This window comes from Daucus carota, chromosome 4 (genome assembly GCF_001625215.2).
Source record: "Daucus carota subsp. sativus chromosome 4, DH1 v3.0, whole genome shotgun sequence".
Lineage (NCBI taxonomy): Eukaryota > Viridiplantae > Streptophyta > Magnoliopsida > Apiales > Apiaceae > Daucus > Daucus carota.
The window spans coordinates 32,069,327-32,089,499 of NC_030384.2; the positions used below are offsets into that span (position 1 = coordinate 32,069,327).

General features: G+C 33.7%; 3 protein-coding genes across 3 annotated transcripts; all 3 read right to left on the minus strand.

The window, feature by feature from the left end:
* Nucleotides 1-2,392: 2,392 nt before the first annotated feature.
* On the minus strand, nucleotides 2,393-3,596 carry LOC108192285 (zinc finger protein ZAT5). The gene has a single exon (XM_017373249.2). The coding sequence runs from the start codon at nucleotides 3,427-3,429 to the stop codon at nucleotides 2,593-2,595; it is 837 nt and encodes a 278-aa protein (XP_017228738.1). The 5' UTR covers nucleotides 3,430-3,596; the 3' UTR covers nucleotides 2,393-2,592.
* Nucleotides 3,597-8,054: 4,458 nt separating this feature from the next.
* On the minus strand, nucleotides 8,055-12,818 carry LOC108192492 (serine/threonine protein phosphatase 2A 57 kDa regulatory subunit B' beta isoform). Its single transcript, XM_017373250.2, has 3 exons — nucleotides 12,684-12,818; nucleotides 11,342-12,567; nucleotides 8,055-8,814 (listed from the first exon to the last, which is right to left on the minus strand). The coding sequence occupies exons 2-3, from the start codon at nucleotides 12,491-12,493 to the stop codon at nucleotides 8,512-8,514; spliced, it is 1,455 nt and encodes a 484-aa protein (XP_017228739.1). The 5' UTR covers nucleotides 12,494-12,567; nucleotides 12,684-12,818; the 3' UTR covers nucleotides 8,055-8,511.
* A 4,142-nt stretch (nucleotides 12,819-16,960) lies between these two features.
* Nucleotides 16,961-19,228, minus strand: LOC108217246 (protein NUCLEAR FUSION DEFECTIVE 4). The gene has a single exon (XM_017390083.2). It carries the CDS (start codon nucleotides 19,009-19,011, stop codon nucleotides 17,230-17,232), a length of 1,782 nt encoding a protein of 593 aa, XP_017245572.2. The 5' UTR covers nucleotides 19,012-19,228; the 3' UTR covers nucleotides 16,961-17,229.
* Nucleotides 19,229-20,173: the final 945 nt, after the last annotated feature.

The window sequence follows — 20,173 nt, forward strand, 5'->3', positions numbered from 1 at the left end:
AAAGCAAATATCACTAAATTCTTAAACAACCCCATCTCCACCTCCATCTTCACCAACCCCACCTCCACATCCGCCACAACCACCACATCCGTCGTCACCTCCTCCATAACCACCACCACCTCTATGCCGCCCGCCACCTTCATCTCCACCTCTACCTCCATTATTTCTCTAACAACACAATCTCCACTCCATCTTCACCAACCCCATCTTGGTCGCTGCTTCAACCTCCCTCAGCCCCCATACTTCTTTCTCCACCTCGGCTCAACTTCAAAACGCGGCGGAGCCACCACTATTCCGGCAACGCTCCAACCCCCTACTTCAAGCCGCCCACACCTTCGCTACAATCATCCTTCCTCCATCTCCACCTTCACCTCCACCATCTCCACCACCGTCACCACCATCTGAATCGAAAACGTGAACAGATCTGGAGATTTGAGCAGTTTTTGGAACATATATGAAGATTCTGGGCGGTTTCTGCAACTTTTCACTAATTCTTACAACACAGATCACTAAATCCTAAAGAGAATATCACTAAATTGTATTGAGAATATCACTAACTTGTATTGGTTTCTAGTTTTTATTTTAAGAGTGGTTTCTATTTGATCATGAGCCTATATATATATATATAATTTTTTTTTTAGGAGTATATATATATATATATATATATAATTAATTACACTCTCGTGTAATAATGTGTTTTTGTTGGTAAAATAATTATACACTTGTCCAAGTCGTTAATCAAAAGGTCATGCCAAACATTTTGAACCTCTTGACAGCGCAGTTTACTCCATGAGCAAATGTGTAACACGAGAGAACCGTCGACAATTGCATTAGCAATGCTAGCTGCATTGGTATGTACTGATGCACCGGCGATTCTGTGTGTAATTACGTGCTAAATCACGAACTGCTACGTACTTATAATAAAAGTATACACAATGATATTAGATGTCACTTTATAGCTAGCAACTAGCAAAAGCCTATTAAAAATGTAAATATATTAATTAATTATTCGCTTTCGTAGTGACTGACCGAAGGCATATAGTTGGAGTGTTGAGGCATGTAGCAAACGTGTTGCTTCATCGTGTAAAGAACATGCAGTATACAGGTGGAATCATCAATTAATTTTATTTATTAATATATATATATCCTCTAATAAAGGGAATTCACACCTAGCAGGCAGCTCTTACATGCACCTGTGTCCTTAATATTCTGGGGCAAATTAATGACATATGTTTAGCTTGCTTTCTTGTGAGATACACAAGGGGAATTTCATTTCTTTTGGTTGGAGGGTGAACAGTGGCGGTGATGCCAACCCAGTTCCCACTTTCATCAACCACCTTCCTTGTCTTCTAATTTTCCAACTATATATATACAGATACACATGTACATGTTACATTACATTGCGCTATCCTGTAAATGCTAATGTTTTGTTTGGTTGAGGTGAATGATTCCGAAAGAAATGTAATGAATAATAAATTATATTATGGACAATTGTTAAGAAATTTCATTCGGTCTTCTATTCCATTCCCTACATCGTGTGCTAGATATCACACCTTCAATTTTAGATGGAATGCTTCATTCTCTCCTATCCTCAATTTCTTCTCAAATCTCATCGTATCAACTTTACGCTCTCTCAAATTTTTTCAAAAATTTTCTTCCTATCTCTATTGGTTTCAAGTATTTTTACTAATTTCATTCTATTTTTTCCAACCAAACACAACATAAGGGAACGTTTGATTGTTGATGACATTGAAAATGGATTTAAACACCAGGACATAATTGATTTTTGTTGGATGCATGATTTATGTGGATATAGAAGTACCCAGTATTATTACTGTAACTAAAACTAATTATGTAATGTCATCTGAGATTTGGAAAAAAAAATATTAATAACAATTTTGAGGTATATAGCATTTGAGGATGATTAGAAATTGTAATAGGCTGGAAATAATTTATTACAGTAGGTAGTGGAGATAATAAGCTTTCAATTGATGAGTCTTAAATTGTTCCATCTTTAAATTAACACAAGATAAAACTGATATTCCTATTTCCATTTTCATTAGTGACTGATAACAATTCCTAAATTCTCGTCTCTTGTCAGATGAAACTATCCTAATTTAGCTGTAAACCCTATCGATATTGTCGCACAAACGCATAATAACAAAATTACTAGTGTCAGTAGCAATCTGTATATAGCAATGACAGACACTAGAATTCTGAAATAGTGAAATACATAAATCTAATAACAAAATATATTTGATATCAATTAAAATTATAATCCAGTCCTATGATTAACAGGACAGTTAAAAAGGTATATAGCTTAATGTTATACAACTACATGATCAGCATCAGCACAACTATAATTATGTATATACCAACTAAAAGAAAGAAATAATCATATATACCAGATTAAATAAAAAGAATTAATTATAGAATGAATTGTGTACAGTGTTTAATGAATGACAAATCCCAGCATACGGCTTTATCTCGCTCGCCGGTGAATAAATTGTTAATTCTATAAGAATGTGACTAAAAACCTACGCTACTAATATGAATAATAAGAATATGTAACATGCAATTTTTGCAAATGGATTAAAGATGGCAATCGACCAAAGCAGATGGTGAGAAGACGATAACTTGTTCATTCATAGCGAAAGGGAATTTACTTTCAATGGGTTGATCCATATCTTCTGGCGCCGGTAGATTCAGGTCCAACGAGAACACGTTCGCCGCGGCTGGCTTCTTCGGTTCATTATCGGACTCGTGATTAGGACTCGCACGGGGCAGCAGGCTCGACCTGTGCCGCCTCATGTGACCGCCCAAGGCTTGACCCGAAGTGAATTCCGCGCCACATATCGAGCACTCGTGAACTTTGGATGAGGATTTAGTAGTGTTACTGATTTTGACACTGCACGAGTCGGGTCTGCTCGGTGATATTTGAAGCGAGAGAGTTGTGTTTGTAGTGTAAGTATTGTTGGTGTCATGATTGAACATTGATGATGATGATTCGTGGTGATTGATTAAAGCTGGATCGGTGGTGGATCCGGGTTTCGGCCTCTTGTGACTTGCTCTATGGCCTCCGAGAGCTTGGAAAGAGGGGAAGCTTCGGTCGCAAGTTTTGCATTGGTACATTGATGAATCTTTGACTGCGGTCGTGGTTGTAGGGAGATTTTGGGGGGATTGGCCGCCTTGTGCTAAAAGAATCAAACAATTAGCCGTGTCTTGTTCGACTTGTGTCGTGTTTTTGTCGTCGTCGCAATTCATAACACAAATATTGTTATTGAATTGCTGATCAGACGAGGAGGTGGAAGAGGAGGAGGCGGCCATGGTCAAGGCAAGCGCGGAGGAGGAGGCCGCGAGCAGCTGCCTCTGACGCTTGCTGCGCTTTCCTTTGATCATCATCATATTGTAATACTCTTCGGAGCCCATAATACAAGTAAAAAAGTGATGGAAGATGGAGAAAGGAAGGAGAAATAGCGGACGTTAAAGCTTAAGATATATAGAGAAACAGAAAGATGTGCGTTGTACGTTAAACAACAGCAAGATAAAGAAAAAAATTGCCGCCCCCGTGAATGTATGCGGAGCAAGTGTTGCTTTTTGTTTCAGTTATACCTATACACTTGTGTAGAAAAGGAATGTACCAAAGATATTTTTAATTGGTTTTCTTTACCTGTACAACAGATCAAAGTAGCTGCTTTTAGTTATACAGTTAGGTATCTTGCATTCTCCATCTCCATTTGCTAGCTACTTACTAAGCTGTAATTATACATTGTGATTCACGACTTCCTTCACAATTTTGTTAACTAACTATACAAGATTACAAATTTTCATAGTAACTTTTTCGATTGTATACCTTAACAACCTCATAACATCTCTTAGTAGTTATCTAATTGTGAAAGATCTTTAATAATGTCATATCGAGCCTGTTTGTCTCGGCTTAAACTTTGGATTTTAGGTATTTTTATTTTAAATTGAGAAATGCACGTTTGTGTAATAAGTTAGAAATCGGTTTAAAATTAAAAAAAAAAACAGAAACTGACCGAAGATCAGAAGTTAATTTAAAGTATTTTTTGAGTAACTTAGTTTTTTAAAATTTTAGGATACTGATAAGTCATTAATGATTCAAAATCACACAAACAAATATTCTAGACTCCTGATTTATCATCTAAATTACGTCAAGTTAAAAATCATGTTAAGTTATAAATCATAAATTCGGCCAAACGGACTCATCATCGATGTCACGTAATTTAGTAGCCTGAGTTTTTAACTTTTTATTATTATCTGGGAGTATATGGAGGAGCTGTGGAAACGAGCAGGAATCAGTTGGCTTAGAAGCAAAGCGGTTACTTTATGCCAACGATTCTTAGTAGTAGATTGGAGAGCAAGGCTGGCACCAGCGCCTATCTCGAGCTCGCCCGCCCACTTACTCTACTCTCCTCTATTATTAAATCATTATACTTCGAGACTTTCTTCCCTGTTTAGTTAGTTTGTTACACTCCTGTCTCTATTTTATTAGTAATGACTTGGTTTTGCGAGATTAATGATTGGTTTAGGTAGTGTGGAACTGGATTTTGATTATTTAGGTGTGCTACTAATTATTTTTAAGGCGACGAATTATGAAGCTAGCTAAACGGTTGCATGTGCAGTCTAGCTCATTGCATAATAAAAATACAATATTATTCACTTGTTAATTGGTGTATGACCCCAAATTCACGCCGCTTTGTATTACATGTGATCTGTTTTATCAGAGACAATGATTAGGGCTTGGGAATGTACGGATTTTAGTAGAGACTTGGTTGTCTCTATTCTTTGCTGCATGGATATCGACAAATTGTGGATTCGTGAAAGTGAATTCCACTTGATCGCAACTCGAACTTTGTGGTACACGAATAGAGCCACACCTGCGCGGGGATGATATTTACGAGAAAGGTTGAGACGTGGGTCGAAATTCATTTCATTTTTAATTAACTAGTTTTATTTTTCAATAATTAAAATGATCAAAATTTGATTGTACTCTCTCTGCCCCCTAATTTCTTTTCGTTACTTTCTACACGTTTTTCTACACTCATTTAAAGTATAGTTTCATATTATATTTTTTAAAAATTTTTTCTCTAAATAATATTTTGATGTTTAAACTTTTATTTAAAAAAAGAAAAATTTTTAAAAAAATTATCAAACTATATTTTATAGGAGTCTCAAGATACGTGCAAACAGTGAACGTAAACAATCACGGGAAGCCGGGAGTATTATATATATATATATATATATATATATATATATATATATATATATATTGAAATAACTTTCAATATTTTGATGTTTTAGAAGAAATAATATTTCAATGAATACATTGAATCTCGAACTGGCTGAGATTTGAATTCAGTTAATTTAAACATGAAAATGAAGTATGTGGGAAAAAATGACCTAAAAGATTTTGGAGGTCCGTGATATATCATTCAACCGTAAAATAGGCAATTACATTGACTCTAATGGTTCAAAACAAAGCAGAGAGTAGGGTGGTGATGGTATTACTTTCAGAGAATAATATTAAATAATTCTTTTTATTGAAACTGTTTTTATTTCCACTTATATATTCTGAAATATTAAATGATTAATATATGACGGTGAGTTTAAACTAATTAAAAAAAACTCACTCGTCTTACAACTCAAATTATTTCAAATATCTTCTAAAATTAGTTTCAAGAGGCAAGATGCTGCGTGCATTATTAAAGAGAGGTCAATATGATTTTATTTTCCGAACCGTCACAGGCTCACAGCTCTAAAATTATATACTAGTACTAATAAAGTTTGGAGCATTATTAACGTCGGCCTCATGCCTCATATTCTTGTGTATGTCATGATGTTTCGTTAGAAACAACTTAATCCCGAGAGTGCTCAAAGCCAATCACATGAAAATAGACAATTCCGATAACGGTCTTTCTAATGTGTGCCCAAGGGCACACAATAAGCACAAACTTTCATGAAAATGGCCTATTTTGATTGGTGGAAGTGGTGTGAATGCAGGGGGGCTATTAACATTTATTACATATCCACCAATCAAAAGCTAGTATTCACATGGAAGTTAGTGACTATTGTGTGCCCTTGGGCACACCATAGAAAATTCGTTCCGATAATACAAATGAAAGATTACATGTAGTAATACACATTATAGGTCACATAATACAGTAAATTAAATGGACAAAATATATTGGATTCAAGGATGAGTAGCTGTATGTGACAAAAAAAAGAAAAGATGAGTAGCTGTAAATGTATTATCATAATTGTACATAATCGCCAGAATAGAGTTACTGAAAGCTCCCAGAAACTGGCTTTGGCAACATTTTACTCTGGCTTACTGGCTTAGAGACATGCTGCTACGGTAAAATTAATACCAAAAAAATTAACAAAAGTTACAGATGAATTTGCATGATTGATGTAACATCCCGACTTAACATTAAATCTAACATCATCGAACTCCAAATTCAATACACATCACCCCGCTCTAAGTCAAAAAAATTGTAAGTAATAATAAGCTATACAGCTCAACTTTCTACAATCTCAATCTGTATTTACTTGAATGATGCTACAAATCTCCATCAAAGTGAAGCAGTTATTTATAATTGAACAAAAGCGAGGAGTGAAGGCCACTAAAGTAACAATTGACTCCAATTGATCTCAATATCAATGATGTTTTTATAAAACATTATTCCTCAAAATAATAATAATTTCAAAACACTTGTAAAAATAAATTCAACCCACATAAAACTGTAACATTTAAGTTACAAAAATATATATAAATTAAACTCCAACCATAATTTCACTTATAGAAATTTAATAAATCACATTTCATTTATTATATTAAAATAAATCTTTTAATCTACATGTTTTTCTATAAAAATAAGTAAGACTATAAAAATTAGGAAAATAAACATCAAAGTGTTGAAAGGCGGTGAAAAAAAAAAGAATTAGTAGAGTTTGAACAAACAAATGAAAAGTAATTTTAGTATAACTGTCAAACCAAAACAGGTGTATTAAATACACCTTAACCTGTACCTTGAGGCCGAGGTTAGCCCGTTTAAGTTGGCCCTCATTAACATAATTTTAGAAATTAATCTCTGAAATATCACGATTCAAAAAATGATACCCAGTGTCATTTATTCATGCCGGATTGTGTAGGATTTTGAATTAATAATCAACACACCACATCGTCCTACATTTAAAAGGTAAAACGTTACTTCCTGTAACATTTTGTTGGGGTTAAAAGAACAAAACGTTATATAGTGTAGCGTTCTACGGGGTTAAAAAAATAGAACGCTACTTCGTGTAACATTTTGCTGGGTTAAAAGAGCAAAAGAGCAAAACGCTACACGACCTAACATTTTCTCCGAAAATTGAAAACGTTAGATTATACGACATCAAAAACTGGTATTTGGTGTCATCTTTCTCAACCGTGTTATTTAGGACATTACTATGCTATGATTTCGGGTCTTAAGCCCCGACAAACAACCTCTTGTTAGTCTGAACAGACCTCTGCAAAAAGCCCACGTCCCTCGAACTGATTTCCGAACTCTTCCTTAGGGAAGCTGATTACTTCTTTAGGGATGCTGATGACTTGAGATCTTTTTGCGTATAATGTACGAGGCGTTTGAATCATGAATCGTAACATGAATCGAAAATGAGAATGAAAGAGAGGAGAACATGATATATAAGAAATAATTTACCCTCCAAATGGGACTAAGATTTCCATTCCATGTCATCCAAACACCAACACTTGAGATACCGATTCCCATTAACCGACTCATTAATCGAAACTGAGAATGAAAAAGAGGAGAATGTGAAATATAAGAAATAATTTACCCTCCAAATGGGACTGAGATTTCCATTCCACGTCATCCAAACGCCAACACATGAATTGAGATACCGATTCCCATTAACCGACTCATTAATCATGAATCAAACGTCACCTTAATAATTCTTACTATATATTCCAACCACCACGTTTTTGTATGCCAAACAATTCAAAAGGGCAACTTTCAGAAGGTGGTGTCTGGTCATGTTCACATAAACCTGTCGCATTTTCAAATGTTTATGTACCTGGTGCACAAATCAATTAAAGATTACAAAAAAACTTGCTATACTTTTTACCCAAACCCACCTAGAACTGCCATCCAAAGGACCAATGCTAACAGTAAAATCTGCTCTACAGTACAAAATAAATCCATACTTTTTCTATGAAAAGAAACCAAATGTAGAACTACTACAACATCTCAGTTAGACCAGTGAATCAATTCTGATGTATCTTCACTGCCTGCCAAAAGTTGACCTGAATAGTTAGGTAAACAATTTATAATAACTCAGACAAGGAGATGAAAGCATTTGCTTCCATCTGTGGTCTTTTAGAGGATCATGCATCCTCCAATTTAGGACAAGGTGCATCTCATCTAGTGAGAGGGTAATTTTTGTGTATGTTTTTCTTTTCTTCCTGATAAACACCTTTGCTATATCCTCCAATCAGACTCCTTGATCAGCTGCAGCAGCCAATCTCTGCCACGTCTGTTCCCGCATCTCTTCCAACTCCGCAGCCCTAGCCTCTTTCTCCGCAAACTGCTTTTCACATTCCTCAAAAAGCTCAGCATCCATTTCCAAAAACAGCTTTCGAACATTTACTGTTAGCCCATTGATTGCTTGATTCCAATGGGACTTGATATTCCTTTCAAGTGCCTCAAATATGATTGGCAAGATTACATTACGATTTTGTGAAATTAGGGCGACAATGTGCTCATTATTCCACAAAAAGAGAGTTCGTTCTGCAACCTGCAAGGGAAAGGGGCTTTGCTATTACAACTTTCAGATTGTAGGTTTACAAAAAAAGAGGAACCAGAAGCATAATTGACATATAGATTCAATGCAAAAAGATACTCTATTTAAAATTATCAGATATGTAGCAACCTGGCCATATATACTTCGTCCAAATACAACTCCCCCTCCCATCCCCAACAGCACTGCCAATCCATAAATATATTTTACTTGGTGGACATAGCAAGTTACTATCCGATTTTATGACTAGAGACATTATCTCACAGGAAAAAAAAATGACTAAAGCCTAAAACATTAATAATTTAAATGTTATAGAATATAGATGAGTTCAATATGATTCAGTTAATATGATAACACTGAAATAATACTAGAGCCATTATTATCCGATTTTATGACTATCGACATTATCTCACAGAAAAAAAATGATTAATTAATAATTTAAATGTTATAGATGACTTCAATATGATTCAGTTAATATGATTATCAACTAATACTAAAGCCATTATAACTTTAAAGACCATAGACCAAGGAAAACTACTGGTAATCAAATCTTCCATTATTAATTTTCTATTGTTCAGTAACCTTCATTCTAACCTTATAATAATAAAATATTTAGCTCAAAAACTACTAAAGCGGTGCTGAAAATATTGCAATTGTTATTTATCTGATTCTGAAGGTCCAAACTCGACACGTACAAATGCATATTAGTGCAAAATAGAATATACGTCTCTCCATAAAGTGGAATATAAAACACTTAACTAAAGGTAAAGAAATTTAAAGAACTCTGGTTAGGCCTTCTGTATGGTCTTACTGAGCTGAGTGATTGCTCGCTATCTGGCATGAAAGGGTGTCTGAATACAAAAGTATACAATACGAACTTAAATGGAAACAAATAGTCCTAGGGCCTACTCATTCATAATCATTATTTGCAGAGACGTCACCCACTAGATTTAGTAAAAAGCAAATTTCCGTTGGAATCTACTGCAATGAAATAAACTACCAGTACGAATTCAAGTGAAAAAATAAGAGACCATATTATATAATATGCATCAGGATAACAGTACAAAAGGGGTCGGACTTTAAATCATATGGGGAGAAATTTGTCAGGGTCGTTTGACCAAAATACATGCATAAACAGAGCAACAATGAGATTACACTGGCAAGTGTTACTGCAATGAAGTCAAATTCCGATGGTGGCTTCCCATCAGATCAGAGGCCAGGTCTTAATTTGCTAATTATTAACTCCTTGAGTTTCATATCAAAAGTTTATACTCAACTGAACAGAAATATCATAGATTTTTTCTGCAGGTTAAATAAGCTTTGTCATGAAGTGACTATGACTATTAATGGTTATTAAATATTTCCTCTATTCCTTGTTAAATGCCTATTTGACTTCTTCACTCATATTGGGGTAAAAAAAATAACTCATAAAACAGTCTCACAAAAATAACATATCTGGCTATGTCTTTTTTCAACTCAGTATGCATAAAAATGATCAAATAGAAGAAGTATCTTTACTCTAAATAAGAAAAAATAAAATGAATCATCTGAACAGTAACAAGAGTAGAGTAGACCATGCTAAAAAAGTAATATACTAATTAAACTAAATCTAATTCGCATAACCACCATAGTAGTTAAGTAAGATTTGATCATTATAAACTTTACAGTGAACATAAAGTGTGACAAAAATGACAAAGAAAAAATTAAAATAAATTGCGAAAATGACATATGCTAGCTATACAGTAGTCCGTACAATCCTTTACGAATTTCAAGCAACATTTTGAGAAGACAAAAGCAGAAACCTCATCATTCATCCCAAAAGACCAAACTAAAGCAACCTCATGTGACCATATTACTAATCCAACTCAGGGTATGTAATACAATTTAATGCAGAATATTCAAAAACATGCACTACATTTTTACCCCCTTATTCCTTTTTTAGTTCGGAAATGAGTATCTACTAACAGCACATCAGAAATGATGAACTAAGAAAAATCGACAAAAACATAAACAGATAAAGGATAAGTTTTTTTCCACTGAACAAGTATAATATTCATCAGCTATATCCCGAATCTCTAGAGAACACCTAAGCAGAATCTCCACATAAGAACATAATCTCAGCAAAAAAACATCTAAAGAAATAAGACCCATGAACAAAGCAAAAGGCGAAAAAAACAAGAAGTGAAATAAAGCTCCATACCAGACATATACCAGCTTATGACATAACATAAAAGGTTATTTAACATACCTTCAATTACTACATTATAGCGGTATAGAAAGCCCGTGATACTGATGTCATGAATGTGGAAAAAAAACATAGACACGTCAACCATGACTAAAATCCATAGAAATGCTACGGCAGCATGAGCATAGGACATAAAAAATTTCATAAAGAGCAAAGCTGTTCAAATATACTATGAAGCACATAAAGAAAAGAAGTAAAGTAGCAAGGTTTAATTGGCAGGTCTTCTATAACATACAAAAATTATAGATCATAGACCCTTGACTTTAAAGTTTCACACACCTGGAAGTTGGGGCTTGTTAGGCAGCGGCGTAGCTGTTTGAAGAGTAAAACCATGCAACGTTGGAATTCAGCTGCTTGTGTTGCTTCTAGAACTTCCTCAAGCTCGTTAAGGAAAAGAATTTCTTTTTGACAATTAGTGACTGGCCAGTACTTCAACAAACCCCTAATAACAGTTTCTGCCAATTTGTAGTCCTTTTCAACAAACTGAGTTATGCAATAAGCGAGCTGCTGATGATAGAAGCCAACAGTCTTAGGTTTGTGAAGGGGTATGAGTGCCCGGACAAGAAATAACTTATGCTCCTCTTTCATAGGCAGGGCAAACCCATTAATTATGCTTCCAAGAATCTCCAATAGCTCGCCAATACCACTGTGTCTCTCAGTCTCATATATAAATCGATAGAATATGTTATTGATTCCTTTCCTAATAAATGGGCGGTGCACCATGAACTTTCCATATATACGATGGAGAATAGTCTTCAGATATTCCCTCTCCCGCGGATCCTCCGAGTCAAATAAATCAAGCAATTTCAGCACAAAGGAATGATCAATGTACCGTTTGGCAATCTTAGTATCCGTGTCCCCAGACACAATGTACCGCAAAAGCAACTCATAAACAAGCTGCAAGTGTGGCCATGAAGGCTCAAGAAAGGGCTCATCCTCCTCCGGCTCCAAATTCTCAGACCCTGTATTCTCATGTGCTGCAGGCGGTAACGACCTAAATATATTAACAGAAATCATCCGCACCATTTCCTCCTGATTACTCTCAGTTATCTTAATCGAACCCGCCTGCACAAAATCAATAAGCTCCACAAGCGACTGCCTCTTAATTTCCTTCTCCCTCACCATCTTCATCATATCCGCAAACTCAAACTGGAAATAACAAACTTGCACTTTCCGCAAAAACAAACCCTGCCTTTCCCCTGCCGGAACATCCTTAAACATAGGGAGTGTCTCGATGTTCCCAGGCAAAGGCGGTGCAGTTGCCGCCGCAACCGAACCCCCAGCCGTCTGCTGAGGCTCCGAATTAGGCTGAACACCGCCTCTCGAGGCATGATTCACCACAACATCAGGCGTCGAAACAGAACCAGGATGCCGATTACCATCAGATTTCGAAACCTTTTGTTGCCCACGCTTTATAATCTTATTAAACATAATTCCGAAACAAACAAACCCTAAAAATCTAATCTTCTAGCAACACTTGAGAATAAATCAAGGAATCATCTCACCTGATAAGTACCAGCAAGTGTTCACATATCAATAACAATTACAAAACACAGATTTAATAAAAATTCGACACAAGAAATCTGCATATAAATACAAATACGTGTTGAGAAAATTGTACCGGCGGTGAATTTAGCGACGACGGAGATGATCGATCGGCGAAATGCAAGCGAGTTGATCGGCGAGAAAAAACATGTATGTGTGTGTTTTGTATGTATATGAGAGAGAGAGGGGCTAAGGACTGGGAGATGTTAATGGATCCAAATGATTACATTTTTACCTCTTTAAACGTTTTCCGTCAATAACTTAATTCTCGAAATTTTTTTATTAAAAGGAATTGCCGATAATATATGGAATCAGATTTTTGTTGGATTAAATTGGGAATTTTTGAGCATTTTTTTTTAAAAAGTAGTAATCGTAAAGCCTATCCAAGTTGTTAAGATTTGCTCTTGCTTCAATCCGCTTTTTCTTTTTCATGTTTATTGAGAAGATTTGAAATCTGATTATCGTATCCAAAATTTAAATTTCCAATAATGGATAAAAACACAATTTGAGTAATTTTTTTACTCAACATACATGGAAAATATATTACAGTTCTATCCTTTACTAAAATAGTTAAATAATTAAATATTAGTATATTAGTACATAGGTTTATGCCAGCTAGACTAGGTCTTATCCTGAATAATTTTTATCCTTTATATAAACGAAATTTGGAAAACAAATTATTTTGTTTTCAATAAAATGTATATTCGTCCATTCTATTTAAAATATTCCTATTTGCCACATCATTAACTTGGTTAAAAGAATACGTTCACTTTATAAAAATAGGTACAACAAGTTGACATCAATACCCTTTATTAATAAGCGAAACCACTTTTCGGTGGAACATCGGTACCAAAAGTACCAAAATTTGGTCACTTTCATATTGATTAGGATTTTATAGTCATTGTTATATTATTATCAAAAGACTTTTATATTGAATATAATTTTATTATTAAAGACCTCAATATTTATTAGGACAGTGAAAGACTTCTGTATTGATTAGAATTTTATTATTAAAAACTTCAATATTGATTAGGATAATGTAATATAAATTTTTTATTTAATAACAACAATCATTATATAATTATGAAAAGATTTTCATATTATTAGGATTTTATACTTATTATTATACATTTTTAGGATTTTATAATTATTATTATACAATTATGAAAAGACTTCTATATTGATTCGAATTTTATTAATAAAATTTTCAATATTGGTTAAGATTATTATACTACTATAAAAAACTTCTATTGTGTTTAGGGTTTTGTAATATAACATTTATCCTATTCGCACAGTAAAATCGCTAACAATTTAACTTATGTAACAGTTCTATAAAAATCATATCAAAAATTGGCTATCATCATATTAATTTTTATTTAACAATTATTATCTATTATCAAAAAACTTCTATATTTGACAGGATTTTGTATTATAACAATTATCTTATTAATAAAAATATGTTACCAACAAAATTATTTGTTTTAATTTTTTAAAACTCAAATAATTTAATATACATAACAACTCTAGAAATCTTTTATCATGCTTCAGAGTTCAAATAAATAAGGAGTTCATATTGATATTAATATAATATCCTATCAATAGAATAATAATGTCAACGAAATTATTCGTTTTAATTTTTAAAACTCATACAATTTAATTTACGAAAAAAATTTATAAAACTTCTATCGTATTTCAGAATTAATATAAACAAGATTCAGTATTGATACCAAAGTAACAAAAAAATTGGTCATATATTTTTTAATAATAATAATTATTATCATTCAATGTTTTTCAGAAGATTGAGATAAAGACGAATAAGGCGGTGGTAACACTGACTTGATGAAAAGTTAAAAAAATAAGTCATTGTCCATATTGCAACATATAATAAAAGAACAAAAACTCTAGACATACGTCAAATATTCGTTTTAATTTTTAAAACTCATGCACTTTAATTTACAGAGCAAATCTATAAAACTTCTATCGTATTTCAGAATTAAAATAAACAAGATTCAATATTGATACCAAAGTACCAAAAAATTTGGTCATATATTTTTTAATAATTATTATTATTATCATTCAATAATAATGTCAACGAAATTATTCGTTTTAATTTTTAAAACTCATACACTTTAAATTACGAAACAAATCTATAAAACTTCTATCAATAGAATAATAATGTCAACGAAATTATTCGTTTTAATTTTTAAAACTCATACACTTTAAATTACGAAACAAATCTATAAAACTTCTATCCTATATCAGAATTAAAATAAACAAGATTCGATATTGATACCAAAGTACCAAAAAGGCTACGTACCTGTTAAACGATAAGCGCTACGCTCTACCAGATCGGATCCAATCAAAGCTGTTCGTCAAACTTGGTCATTTATTTTTTAATAATAATTATTATTATCATTCAGTGCTTTTTAGAAGATTGCGATAAAGACGAATAAGGCGGTGGTAACACCGACTTGACAAATGGAAACTTAAAAAAATGAAGTCATTGTACATATGCCACATATAATAAAAAAACCGAAACTCTAGACTTGCGTCAAATATTCGTTTTAATTTTTAAAACTCATACAATTTAATTTACGAAACAAATCTATAAAATTTCAATCATATTTCAGAATTAAAATAAACAAGATTCGATATTGATACCAAAGTACCAAAAAAACTTGGTCATTTATTTTTTAATAATAATAATTATTATCAGTTAGTGTTTTTCAGAAGATTGCGATAAAGACGAATAAGGCGGTGGCAACACTGACTTGACAAATGGAAACTCAAACAAAATGAAGTCATTATCCATATTGCAACATATAATAAAAGAACTGAAATTCTGGACATACGTCAAATATTCGTTTTAATTTTTAAAACTCATACACTTTAAATTACGAAACAAATCTATAAAACTTCTATCATATATCAGAATTAAAATAAACAAGATTCGATATTGATACCAAAGTACCAAAAAACTTGGTCATTTATTTTTTAATAATAATTATTATTATCATTCAGTGCTTTTTAGAAGATTGCGATAAAGACGAATAAGGCGGTGACAACACTGACTTGACAAATGGAAACTTAAAAAAATGAAGTCATTGTTCATATGCCAAATATAATAAAAGAACAGAAACTCTAGACATACGTCAAATATTCGTTTTAATTTTTAAAACTCATACAATTTAATTTACGAAACAAATCTATAAAATTTCAATCATATTTCAGAATTAAAACAAACAAGATTCGATATTGATACCAAAGTACCAAAAAAACTTGGTCATTTATTTTTTAATAATAATAATTATTATCAGTTAGTGTTTTTCAGAAGATTGCGGTAAGGACGAATAAGGCGGTGGCAACACTGACTTGACAAATAGAAACTCAAAGAAAATGAAGTCATTATCCATATTGCAACATATAATAAAAGAATCGAAACTCTAGACATACGTCAAGATATTTGATATCAAATCATTATTCTACTTGTGAGTTATATTTTAGAACATATATAATGTTTAGTGATTTATAATATAATTGTTTTTATCTTTTGATTGCAATGATTATATTGTAAAACATAACATGTAAACTGTCAGATGTTTACAAATATTGTAGACTAAAAAAATTAAAATTGAAACGAGTAGAGTATTTTTAAATAATTTTGGACAACAATACTCTTATTTTGTGGACTCCATAACAATGACCCATATTATTATGAAATAAATTTAAAATATGATCAAATTTTAATATATAGAAAGTCTTATATTAAATAACAATAATTTAAATATCATTTAAAAACAAAATTTAAATAGGTATAATAAAAATATAATAATGTAATTAAAAAAGACATTATTCTTCCAATAAATAACAAATTTTAAGATTTTATTTCAACCCGTGCTTGGCACGGGCTATCAACTAGTTTTTATTAAAAAAACTAAATTCCAAATAGTAAATTAAAATATAGGTACAATAGAAGCCTCAAGATTTTATAGATATACCAACCCAAGCTTCTGAAACTCGAAAATACCCATTTGTCCAACAAGTCATAAGCAGGATTTAAATTAAAAATAAGCAATAAACTGATTTAAAATTTTGGAATATTTTTTCAGTGACTTAATTTTCAAACTTTTTGTCATAAAAAATATTTATAAGTCATAAATTATTCATAAATCGATTTTTTTATCAATTATAACATTTTTAAATTATTCATAAATCATTAATAAATTAAAATTATCAAAACAGTTCAGTGACAATTGCTAAGCTCCTGATCCACGTGCTATTGATATGCTTGCTTATGCATTTTGTGCTATGAAAACTGAAACACATTTCAAGCCATAATCTATGGTGATAATATTCAAATTTCAAGCTGCAGGGTGACAAGTAATGAAGCATACATTTTATTTTTTTTAAACCGGGATCGGGGCCAGCTTGACTAATCCGATTACGCTATTAGCACACTAATACCCTCGAGTATGGTAGCCCATCTACTCCCGAAGTGCCCAGGAAATCGAACTTGTGACCTCAAGACAGCAAGCGTTAAGCGCTGTCCAACCATTGCTGACACCCCGTGGGGGTTACATTCTTACGGTAAACATAAAAGTGACCTTAACAAATTTCTCAAACTAACTTTTCCTTTCTGAAACCACTTCTCCTGTACAAGACTCCTCTTTAAATTTCTTGTACACATCCCCTTTGTAAAAACTTCTTGTTCTGATCACCAAAACATACGAAACCACACTCCCAAACAATGTCACTGCCGCTATTACAATGAACGTGAATCTATAACACACTTCACCCGAGCATGTCAACTCCTTTCCTGCTTGCCGAACAAGCTGTTTAGCAGCCAGCTGTCTGATTGCCTCGCTGTCGTAAATATGGCCCGCCATTTTCACATTTAAAACATAGGCCCCCACGGGGCTCGCCAAGGCCCCGATTTGGAACAAAGTGGAGTAGTATTTAAGCCCGAATAGTTCAGATATTATTGCGAAGACTAATGGATTTTGTGCTCCGAAGCAGAATCCAATGAGCACGGAAGAAATGTAGAGAGAATTCGGGACAGCAAAGGCGATAAGGAGATGGCCAATACAAGTTAAGAGAAGCACCAATGTGAGCATCAGGGGGCGCGGGAAATTGTATTTTTTTAACAACATTTCTGATGAAAAACCTGCAGAGACGCGTCCTAGATAGTTCCATATGCTGACGAGTGACACGAATGTTGTGATGCTTTTAGCTGAGTAGCCTGAGGACTGACCAATTTGGCCTAAATTGTCAATTGCAGTCAATGTACCCCCCATGCCACAACACGTGGCAACAAATAAAAGTAACATGTCAATGCTACAAATTCCTTGCAATATTGTGAAATCCTCGCCTCTTTGCGGTGACTTGAATGCCTTGATTATTGAAGAAAATGGTTTTTCAGGGCTGTTCCCAGCTTCTGCATTAGCCGATTCTGGCAAGAGCTCCTGTTGTGACACCGGGCCAGCAGGCTTGTCTGTTGAAGATGGTTTTTCGGTAAATACTTGTAACTGGTTTGAAGGATTAGTTAACAATTGCTTCTTAGTTTTCCACTGGCTCAACTCTTCTCTGACAACGAAATTGAGTGGAGCAAAGAGAAGAATGAGAACACAAATGGTTGCCCCGCCATATTCAAGCCTACTGAAGGCAACTCTCTTCTGGAATATAATCATGACCATGAGGAATCCAGCTAAACCAAGTGAAATGTACAATAGATTAAAGAAAATATTGGCCTCATTTTTGTCTCGAGCAACTTTTATGATTCGGAAAGTTGGTAGAAAGAGGATTGAAACCAGAGCCGGCAGCCAAGCAATAAGTAATATAACGGATTTTGTGTCACTCCCGTACATGGCATGATAAATTTGTGTGATAATTGCACCGCTTAAGCCTATGTAGCCCTTGAAAAGGCCTAGTACAATGCCTCGGCTCTCAGGGAAATTCTTGACGGTTGTAATGAGGGAACCGGTGCTTGCAAAAGCTTGTGAATCAGCTCCGATCCATATGTATAAACACAGCTGCCAGACCTGGGGTTTAGCTGTGTGGCCAGTGACTGCAAGCCAGATCATGAAATAGCCAGTGAAGTTCATGACGGCACCAATGACTAGGAGAATCCACGGGGGTGTGAATTCATTGATTAGGCCGGAGATTATTCCAAGGTTTCCACCTAAGTCTTTAAAGAAGCTGACAAGATTTAAGGTTGTTTGGTCGTAGCCTAGAGAGGATTTAATGTCATTGGAGTAGAGACCGAACATGAAGCTTGAACCGTTCACAGACATGATCAAGCTTGTGGCGAAGATTGTGAACCAACGGCCCTTGACAACGTGAAATCCTAAGCTTATTTTCTCTTGCCAAGCAGAAGCACATCCGCCATTGCTATTGCCCATCTTCATGTTTCTTTTATTTAGTTTTGGCTATTAGTATAGTAATCCCTGAGACATAATCAATCTCAAATTTAGGTTTAGTTTGTTATTGTGGCAGCAGGAAGATTATGCAAGAAAAGGAAGCTCACAAGTGTTTCAAAAATATATGACAAATACTGAAGAGAAGGATGGGGCAAGGATTGTGAAGGTACATACTGTAGTTTCTGGAGAACTTTTAAGAAATATAAGTGTGGTGTTAGAAACAACATTAAATTTTTTAGAATGTACTAATACAAGTACAACCAGTTTGAACCTTCGACGGTACTGAATCTGGTCCAAAGCACAACCATCCAATTGGTATAGAGAAAGTGACATAGATTATTTGGTAAATTTTGTATAATTATGACATATCCATAAATAAATTGCCAGGTTTGTCAAGAGAGTGATATATACAAATAATAAGATCATTATTTTTGTTTTTGTCATCATGCTTATTATTATTATTCCAAAACTTATTGTGAAGATACATAATGATTAGAGAAGGCTACTGAAAATTCAGAAAATACGCTGGTGCCTGTATTAGTAATGTTAGACTTATGCAGGCCGGCCAAAAGTATTAAATGAAGATTCTTTGTTGCCAGTCTTGAATTGAGATTGATAATCAATCCTCTGAAAATTTAGCCAACATGACAATATGTTTGCTTTTAAGTTACTGGATGTTTTAACATTCTGAATGTTGAATCTTGTGCTAGTTTTGAGAAAATTAGTGCCTCGTTTTTCAATCTTAGCTTGGCTATGGATAGGCTGCATGTTTATATACTGCAGAAACTTACAAGATCACTTGTGAACTTTAGTACGTTTTATTATTTCTAAACTTGTATAGTTGGAACTGTGCTGGATGCCTGCAGATAAATTATAGACAAGGAACCAAGACAGTAACATGCATAATGTATTGCTCTCGAGCTTGTTTATAAACAAAAGTCCAGTAGTTAGAGGAACGTAAGAACAAATGGATCATGACAGTTCTAGTAACACAAAGTTCGAAGCAAGAACAAATAGATCAGGACAAATGTATAAGATAGGCACTTGCTACACAAAAGAGTTTAGAAATAGTTAAACTTATAGGACTGCACTCTCTCTAGCACTCGTCTAACATATATCCACATTGTAGTTATTAATTGTTCTTTGTGCT